The sequence below is a fragment of the Siphateles boraxobius genome, unplaced genomic scaffold, assembly GCF_051911475.1.
Source record: "Siphateles boraxobius isolate OS27281-9 unplaced genomic scaffold, OSU_SipBor_1 9, whole genome shotgun sequence".
In the NCBI taxonomy this organism is placed as follows: Eukaryota; Metazoa; Chordata; class Actinopteri; order Cypriniformes; family Leuciscidae; genus Siphateles; species Siphateles boraxobius.
Genome location: NW_027509219.1, coordinates 12,849,894 through 12,859,894, shown reverse-complemented (window position 1 = coordinate 12,859,894; position 10,001 = coordinate 12,849,894). Strand labels below are relative to the sequence as shown.

Here is a 10,001-nt window from a genome sequence, read left to right as displayed (position 1 = left end):
CAGAGTACATGTATTTTAAGGTCTTGACACACATAATTGTTTAAGTGTGTGTGTGTGTGTGTGTGTGTGTGTGTGTGTGTGTGTGTGTGTGTGTGTGTGTGTGTGTGTGTGTGTGTGTGTGTGTGTGTGTGTGTGTGTGTGTGTGTGTGTGTGTGTGTGTGTGTGTGTGTGTGTGTGTGTGTGTTACTTTATGTAACTAACCCAAATATGAAGGCTTTATCTAACATAGACTAAAAAGCCAAAGTCATGTGGGTTTTAATATGGATCTTGCTTTGTCGCGCTGGAACAGAAAAAGGCTTTCCACAAACCATGGCAATAAAGTTCGATTTTGAGGCACATAGTTCTTTATACTGTAATTTTATCTTTCTATAATCACATTTATCTGAATTTTAACAGATTTGAATATAATCACGTTTTTTGTTTTGTTTTGTTTTTTACCCCATCTTACCACTTAGGCAACATTTAGAGGGCAATAAACTTTTAGATTTCTGGACTTTCCCTCAGATCACATTCCTGCAGACCTATTTCAGGATAAATGTTTGCCTTGTGCAAACTAAGTCATCTATATTTATCAAGGGTTTAAGTTCAGTAGCTATTTTTGAATTTAACCTAAATACCGGAAAAAAAATACTACTATTACTCTACATACGATAAATCAATATAATATAATATAATATAATATAATATAATATAATATAATATAATATAATATAATATAATATGGAAAATATGATATAGGTCAACATTTCTGCAAGCACAAATGTCTGTTATAGCACACATACAAAGAAGAAAACGTGCTTTAGTGCATCCCAGTGTAATGTAATTTCCTTTGATTATATATATAGGCCTATATATATATATATATATATGTGTGTGTGTGTGTGTGTGTGTGTGTGTGTGTGTGTGTGTGTGTGTGTGTGTGTGTGTGTGTGTGTGTGTGTGTGTGTGTGTGTGTGTGTGTGTGTGTGTGTGTGTGTGTGTGTGTGTGTGTAATAGAAAATGATTAATATGTTTTCTTTTATTTCATACATATTTATTTAAATTGTAGACATCAAATGTATCAATTGTATCAATCACAATTCGAACTTTTTAGGTCATGTTCACTGTGAAGCGCATAATCGACGCATGTGGCCTTGACAGCTAAGTTGCCAAGGTGATTGTTGAGATTAAGTGTGTGTGTGTGTGTGTGTGTGTGTGTGTGTGTGTGTGTGTGTGTGTGTGTGTGTGTGTGTGTGTGTGTGTGTGTGTGTGTGTCTGTGTGTGTGTGTGTGTGTGTGTGTGTGTGTGTGTGTGTGTGTGTGTGTGTGTGTGTGTGTGTGTGTGTGTGTGTGTGTGTGTGTGTGTGTGTGTGCACAGAGGGCAATGATCTCTTTTGACCACACCTCTCCACCTCCTTCACTGGAGCATAAAAACAGCTGAGCATCTCCATGCACCTCACACACATTCAAACTTTAGCAAATCAACGCTCATCCTACATTTATTTGGAAAGACTTGCAAAGATGCCGTGTCTTACTTCAGCTCGTAGGCAGAGGATACCGAGGTACTTTGAGTCAGTACTGGAGAGAATTCTCATGGTAAGAGACCTGACTTTAAGGGTTCCCAAATAATGGGAATGAATCATTATACCTGCTAATTTTGGCACTGTGATTGTTACAAAGACATTTGAGATAATCTTAATCATATGTTAATATCAAATTATGTATTCTCAGAAAAAAACTATAGTCAAAAACTATTCACTTATTTGAATCTCTCTCTCTCTCTCTCTCTCTCTCTCTCTCTCTCTCTCTCTCTCTCTCTCTCTCTCTCTCTCTCTCTCTCTCTCTCTCTCTCTCTCTCTCTCTCTCTCTCTCTCTCTCTCTCTCTCTCTCTGACATATTCTACAGGTGGACCAAATTCTGTCTGAATTCGTTCTGAGTAAAGAAGACCTAGAGGAAGTGATGAGGAGAATGCGAAGAGAGATGGAAAGGGGACTGCGTGTGGAAACACATGATGAAGCCAGCGTCAAAATGCTGCCCACTTATGTCCGCTCCACACCTGAAGGCTCTGGTAAGAGCTCTAAATACAAAATAGTCAAATGAAACAAAAAAGGGCTGTATTTCACATTTTTTTCAGTGGATGAGTAGTATAATGTATGTGCTGCATTTTATATTTTAGTTTAACAAATGTATTTTATAAATAAAATTTGAAATAAAAAAGTTTTGTTTATGATTTTCATATTTTCTGTCATTTTTTTATGTTTTATGTTGCATCAGACATTTGATGCTGTTTTTAAGCACATATTCAGCTTTAAGGGATGTTTTTAAGGGACCTAGATGATTCTGTCATAATTTTCTCGCCCTTAATCTTTATGTCTTTATGACTATTCTTTGTTTACAAAAGAAGATATTTTGAAGGATATGGTTTAGCCATTAAGAAATTCATACAGGTTTGAAACAACTTGTATGCAAAAATGAAGAATTTTCATTTTTGGGTCATCTATCCCTGCATGAAGTAAATATATTGTTATTTGCTATGAGTTTAATTATCAGTTTCTTTTAGGTTAGTTTATGTAATAACGGAAGGGGTACATTGACAAAAAGTAAATTAGTCTTTTCCTGGAACCTGATGTTAATTCGCATGACTAATAATATTGCTGATGTTGATTCATGTGACTCGTCTCAGAAGTGGGTGATTTCCTGGCCCTGGATCTTGGAGGGACAAACTTTCGAGTGATGCTGGTGAAAGTGGGTGAGGATGAAGAGCGAGTCTGGAAGGTGGAGACCAATAATCACATGTACTCCATCCCCGAAGACGCAATGACCGGCACAGCTGAAATGGTGAGATATTAAAAAGGTCAAACACTCTGTAGCCTACATGCAATATAGACATACACATATTCTGACGTTTTAGTCTCCTCTGTCTCAGTTTGTACCCCATTTTCTCTCCATAAAGTTGTTTGACTACATTGCCGAGTGCATATCTGACTTCCTGGACATACATAATCTGAAACATAAGAAGCTTCCACTGGGATTCACCTTCTCTTTTCCAGTACGTCATGAGGATTTGGACAAGGTCAGTGTCTGCATTCATTCCGCTACCACTTAAAGTCAGCATTAAAATGGAAGTTGCGAAAAAAAAATGATTCTCTATTGTGACGTATATCAGAGTGAAATGGCTTCTCGAACAAGAATAAATGCAGGGCGGGACTAGATTTTGTCGATTGGGAATTGATTGGATGGTTGTGGTTTGTTATTGCTGTGATGTCATGTGAGTGACAGGTTGTCCCAACCTCTTATAACTAAACACGTCATCATTGAAGAGAAGAGATGGAATTTTTAATTGCTGCATTTTAATGTGGACGTGCTTTTTCAACGTTGTGTAACATATTATTTTTATGTTTATATTGTAATAGGGCATTCTGCTTAACTGGACTAAAGGCTTCAAGGCCTCTGGCGCTGAGGGCAATAACATTGTGGGTCTACTGAAAGATGCCATTAAAAGGAGAGGGGTTAGTATGCATGAGTTACCTTTCATACTAAAAATTTCCAGCACAAATTCTGTTCTGGGATCTTGTCTAACTGGTAATGGAAAACTGTTCTCAAACTAAAAGTTTATTAGACATCTTAAAAGCTTAAAATGCACGGCTTAAACGGCTGTCCTATAAAAGTGATCGATTTTTTTTTTTTAGGACTTTGAAATGGATGTGGTAGCCATGGTGAACGACACAGTAGCCACCATGATCTCCTGCTACTATGAAGACCGCAGCTGTGAAGTTGGGATGATAGTAGGTAAGAGAGTGACCGCACACATTTAGACCCATGTAAATATAATTACAGCTCGGACATAAACTTTATAACAGGAAGATGAGGTTTTTTAACAGCCATTCCGGAAAAAAAACATCATGGCTATAAAGCAATATGCCTGAAGCTTTTAGTCTAATATTTTTGTGTTGTTTTCATTTTTTCATGGTTTCTCAGGGACAGGCTGTAATGCGTGTTATATGGAGGAGATGCGTAAGGTGGAGCTGGTGGAAGGAGAGGAGGGGAGGATGTGTGTGAACACGGAGTGGGGAGCGTTCGGGGACAACGGTGAACTGGAGGACTTCCGGCTGGAATACGATCGGGTTGTTGATGAGTCGTCACTAAACCCTGGACATCAGCTGTAAGTGATCTTGAACAATTCGGCAAATTGGTATTTAAATCTGGAAATTAACAAAATAAATAAATAAATAAAAAGTGTTATGAGGTAAAATGAATTGACAGAAAAAGGAAATTCTTACACAATATGCTCTTTAGAACATGATATAATATGTCATCATTTTTACTATATTATAAAAATGTAAAATAAAAGCCACTGAGACCATGTTGGTAATCTGACATTCAAATTCATATTTAAAACTGGAAATAACCCAAGTTACATTTTCTTTTACAATTTCAAAGCAAAGGAAGGTTAGGAGATAATACGAATATGAAATATGTCTTAAATATTTCTCCACTATTTATTGCTTCCAATGAAGCACACAATGCTCTTTAGGACATGAGATAATGATATAATTTGTCATAAACAATTGACAATATTATAAAAATGTAAAATAGAAGCCACTGAGACCACTTTGATATTCTGAATATTTCTTAATATTTCTTAAATAATATATATATATATATAGAACATAGAACATGATATATAATGATATAATATATCATAATTTTTACTAAATTATTTACTAAAAATAAGCCACTAAGCAAAGGAAATAAAAACAAAGGAGTTGATAATCAGATATTCAAATTCATATTTAAATCTGAAAATAAACAAAGTTAATGTAAAGTAAGGTTAAAAAATTAAAAACAAAGGAAGATTATGAGATAAAACTATGCACAAGATGTTCTTTAGAACATGATATAGTGATATGTCATAACATTTTTTTTTATAAAAATGTAAAATATAAGCCACTGAGAACACTGATATTCTGGAATTTAAATTAATATTTAAATCCGGAAATAAACAAAGTTCTACGATTAATTTTAAAAAAAATAAAAAAAGGAAGTAAAATGATTAAGAAATATTTCTTAAATATTTCTGCACTATTTATTGCTTCCATTGATTGCACATAAGATAATGAAATAACAGATGCATTTTTAGTGATCACAGACTTTTGGGTCCCACTCTATATATACCAAGTTCTGGCATGAAACTCTATATGGCGCAGGCTGATAGGTACAACTTTGCGTTATATTCAAAGATAAATTTTCTCAGATATCTTATTGTGACTAGACACACTTTCTGATCAGCAGTTTGACCAGTGGCCGAATCTGAAACGCAGATGTCCTTACCTGCTTCCAAATTCATGAAGAGCTTAGTCAGATCAGCAACCTGGAGCTCTTATGTGGTCTCCAGGTGACAAGGGTTGTTTTTCTGTACATGTGGAGACACTGACGGTAGCCACGTCAGTGCTGGAATACACACGGCTGGATTAATGGCCAGGGAAGGAGATCATTAGTGAAGCTGCTCGCTTAATGGGTATTTACAGTGTATGTTAGAAGATACAGTGGAGCTCAATGGGCTGCTACTATGTCCATGTCACATTAGGCCATTTGTATTTCATGATTATCCTCAGGCTTCTATCATTCACTTTTTTCTTTTTGCTGCTGAACTTGAGCCACAATGTTTTGACAAAGTTGATCTAATATGCCCATATTCTTCTCTCATATCTCTAGGTATGAGAAGCTGATTGGTGGGAAGTATATGGGGGAGCTTGTGCGTCTGGTGCTGCTAAAACTAGTGAATGAAGATCTGCTGTTTAACGGCGAAGCCTCAGACCTGCTGAAAACACGTGGAGCTTTTGAAACTCGCTTTGTCTCCCAGATTGAGAGGTACTGAACGGCTGAGAATAAAAAGAGAGATTTTTATATTTAAACATTCCTAAATCAAGGTACATTTACTTGAGAAGCAAAATGACTTTTCAAAAAAACAATTCAAAACTAATTCCGTTTTCAGAATCTCTAACAGTCCTTGTGAAGAAGAACACTTGATTGTATTGAATGTGCACTTGTGGTAAAATCGTCATATACTATAGGCTAACTATAGGCTACTTGCCGATATTATAATTTTACTGAAATTAAAGTGTACACTAAACAAATATATTTGATCAATAAGTTAAGAAAAATATTATTTTTTTTACAATGCTTTAACAAAATAAGTTTAGAGATTTTCTACTTTTTTTGTTATACAAGATTCAACTAATTTTTTTAAGACAGTTTAATGTAATTTACCTCATTACCTCATGTATCAAAGCACATAACATTACAATAATAATGAACATAAACAACTTAAAGAGCACTTACCTGTAGCCTACCACCTGACTGCTGCATGATTCCAAATTCTGCTCTTCCAAATTACTGTAATTCTGGCATAGTTCACGAGGAACTGTAAAAGATACTCGGCTACTGACGTCTAACTCATAGCATGAAATGGGCTGATGACATGTGATGTCTGCGCGAGCAGGGTGGTATAAAAATACATATGTTAACAGGCAGGTAGGACATAGTAGGACCATAAAATGTTCGTCAAATCATTGCATTTGATCCGAATACAATAACTGGGCAAACATTTTATGGTCCTTCGGCTTCCACAGATGAGATATATACATATTAGACCACTTAACTTGACTTAACTTCTTAACTAAAAAATCTGGAACAAATCACCTTCTCTGACTTTAAGTGCCAAAAAACATTACATCCAGTTCGCACTTAAGTATCTTCTTTCAAAGTAGGCTATATTATATCTGTAAATCGTGCTAAAGTGTACCTTTCACAAGGGAAATCCCAAAGAGAATAAAAGGTTATAATATTAATTTATTTTTCATTTCAGTGACACAGGGGACAGAAAGCAGATTTATAACATCCTAAGTTCACTGGGAATCTTGCCGTCCGAGCTGGACTGTGACATTGTGCGTCTGGCATGTGAGAGTGTGTCTACGCGAGCCGCACACATGTGCGGAGCCGGACTCGCTGGCGTCATCAACCAAATGAGGGAACGGCGTTGTCAAGAGGAACTGAAGATCACTGTGGGGGTCGATGGCTCTGTCTACAAACTACATCCTTGGTGAGTACAAGAGGAGAGAGAGGCAAGGCAAACAAAGATAAATGAGGGGGAAATTAAGAGGAAGCAGTTTGACATGATGAGTAAGAGATATAAACACAATTAAAATGTGTGTTCCTGCAGTAACACTTTACAATAATAGTAGCCTACATGAATACAATAATAGTACATGAAGGCTACTAATGAGGAACTAACCTTAACTACGACATGAGTCATATGAATTCCTGCATGAATATACCATCTTAACCACGCATTAGTACATGCTTGTTAATAAATGCATTAATTAACATTTCGGGGTAAACTAAATCAAACTTGCTCTAGATCAGAAGAAAGATGTATTAAAAGGGCACAATGTAAAATTGTTCATAAATTTGACACCAGCAACTGTCACAAACATCAGTGAATGACACTAGATGTCTTGCAATGTTTACATTTAACCTTACTCATTGAACACACAATGATGCATTCATCATTAAAAACTTTAATCTCATTCTGTTTTAAGTGATTCCACTGCTGCCATCAAGAGTGAAATATATACACTAACATATTCATTAACAGATGCAATTTGCTAATTAAAATCAGTTTTAGCACAGATGATGGTTATTTATGTGGTTATTTTATGGATTGGTTTACTGTCTTTATATCATAATGCAGTTGGATGTTAGTCAGTTAGGGTTCTCTTCTTTTGGGTCACAAAATGTGTCCATTTTCTAGAGCAAGTTTGATTTAGTTTACCCCGAAATGTTAATTAATGCATTAATTAACAAGCATGTACTAATGTGTAGTTAAGATGGTATATTCATGCAGGAATTCATATGACTCATGTCGTAGTTAAGGTTAGGTCCTCATTAGTACATGTCTTAACTCATCATTAGTTCATAGTAAAGTAATTATTAATTCAGGCATTAGTACATGATTATTCATGTACTATTATTGTAAAGTGTTACCGTTCCGGCTTTGACCTTCCAATTCTTCCATTCAGTTTCAAGGAGAGGTTCCATAAGCTTGTGTGGGAAATGACTCCTCACTGCAAAATTACCTTCATCCAATCAGAAGAAGGGAGCGGTCGTGGCGCGGCTCTCATTTCTGCTGTGGCGTGCAAGATGGCCGCCTGCATGCTGACACCATGAGAAACCACATGATTCGTCTTTGTGAGGTGGAACTGTAGAATCACCACTGACCCGCAATGTTGGAGCGGGCACGGAAAGCCTTCCTTAGGGTGAAAGTGCTTTTCTCCTTTTGAACATTGCATTGCGTTATATGAAGTGGGTGGCTACAGGGTTGTTTGGGAACATCTATTAACCATGTGCATAAAGCCCATTGAAATATTTAACTAGGCTTTGTATCATTTAAAGCCATTAAGCCAGATATTTACCGTTAAATGTGCTTTTAGAGATAACATACATCGTTTATTATCGCTATTGTCCTGAGCACATTCAGGTAATGTCACATATATTGCACCTTCATAGCTGTTTTGGAGGTTAGGAGAGAAGCGGAGGAAACTACAGTAGATGTGATTGTATATAAATTAACTGTTCAGGTCCAGCAAGGTAATTGTGCACTGTTTATTGTTTATTTATGAACTATTAAATTATGTTTGTATTCAGTGGTAATCAGAACTGTTAAATTATTTAATGCAGGACTTTAATATACTTTGTACATGTGAAAATGATTAATTATTGTAAATAAAGCTGTTGTACCATTGACTGATACACTCAAATTGCTGTTTTTTAGGGGTCTGTAACCCTAGTGAAGTTTACATGAACATTACACTCAAAGACATAAAGTAAATTAAAAATATGTATCACAATAAATTTAATTATCTATCCTGATCCAGCCTTTTATAGGGAAAAAGAAGGCTAAAGCTCCCTCTTGAGTGTGTGAAAATGTAATGCATCTTGTTATTGGTGGAGCAAATCTTTTTTTTTAAATAAATTATAATATGAAAGGGACTTTGGTTTAAAATAAAATGTAAACACTTTACAATAAGTTTCATTGTATAGGTTCCAGAAAGAAATAGGCTACAAAACTTGTCCTAATTGAAGTGATGTGTTACTGCCACCTGGTGCTTCTTAAGTATAAATAATTGTACCATCCGCCATATTGGAACGGTCAAAGCCGTTCCGTTAACACTCGAGAGCAAGCTTTGACTGTGCGTCTGCAACCTAGGTATATGCAAGTTTGAATATCTATACCTGCAATAGACTTCAGCGGATGGTTTTGCTAAACTAACATAATACAACAAGACGACGACGTTAGCTAACACGACATTAAAAAGTTACCATAGTTTAAAAGCCTGCAATATTGAGTAAATGTTAATACATATAAAAACAGAAACAACACGTACATTCTCACCCGTGAAAAGGTTATCCCATTTCTTCAGGAATTTACATCTCTGCGTTTTTTTTCTCTCCAACCAGATGCTGCTTAAAGGTAGGGTAGGCAATTTTCAGAGTGGCTAGCAATAGCAAGTTAGCTTTGAAATGTACTTCATGTCTCAAAGCACATTACATCAGTGATGGATTTAGGCATGGGCAACATGGGCAACTGCCCTGGGCAGCATCTTGACGGAGGCTGCACAGAGCGCCAGTGAAAAAAAAAAAGAAGAGAAAAGGAATGCGTGATTGGGGTTTAACAGCTCTTTTGCATATCACGTCAATTATACCATTTTACCATGTGTGTCAATTAATTAGTGTGAGACTGGAGAAGTACTCTCACTTGAGAGGGGTTTGGTTTATATCAGCTTGCGACGTGAACAACAAATCTCCGATAGTAAACTGATGCCTCGTTCTATTTATGACGTACTGACATGAAGGACAAATGCTTTGTAACGGGAGCTTTGTTGTGTCCAGTGTAGATAGTTTTTAGCTGTTGCGACGCAAGCGACAACGGTAGCATATGGTGTAGACACGGTGTAAGCAACA

The 10,001-nt window shown here is 36.2% G+C and overlaps 1 protein-coding gene across 1 annotated transcript; it reads left to right on the top strand.

Annotated features, from left to right (window-relative positions):
- Positions 1 to 1,442: 1,442 nt before the first annotated feature.
- gck (glucokinase (hexokinase 4)) lies at positions 1,443 to 8,781 on the top strand. Its single transcript, XM_077223982.1, has 10 exons — positions 1,443 to 1,574; positions 1,884 to 2,046; positions 2,662 to 2,816; positions 2,932 to 3,051; positions 3,392 to 3,487; positions 3,668 to 3,767; positions 3,957 to 4,140; positions 5,694 to 5,849; positions 6,847 to 7,080; positions 8,060 to 8,781. Exons 1-10 carry the CDS (start codon positions 1,500 to 1,502, stop codon positions 8,205 to 8,207), a joined length of 1,431 nt encoding a protein of 476 aa, XP_077080097.1. The 5' UTR covers positions 1,443 to 1,499; the 3' UTR covers positions 8,208 to 8,781.
- The last annotated feature ends 1,220 nt before the right edge of the window (positions 8,782 to 10,001 follow it).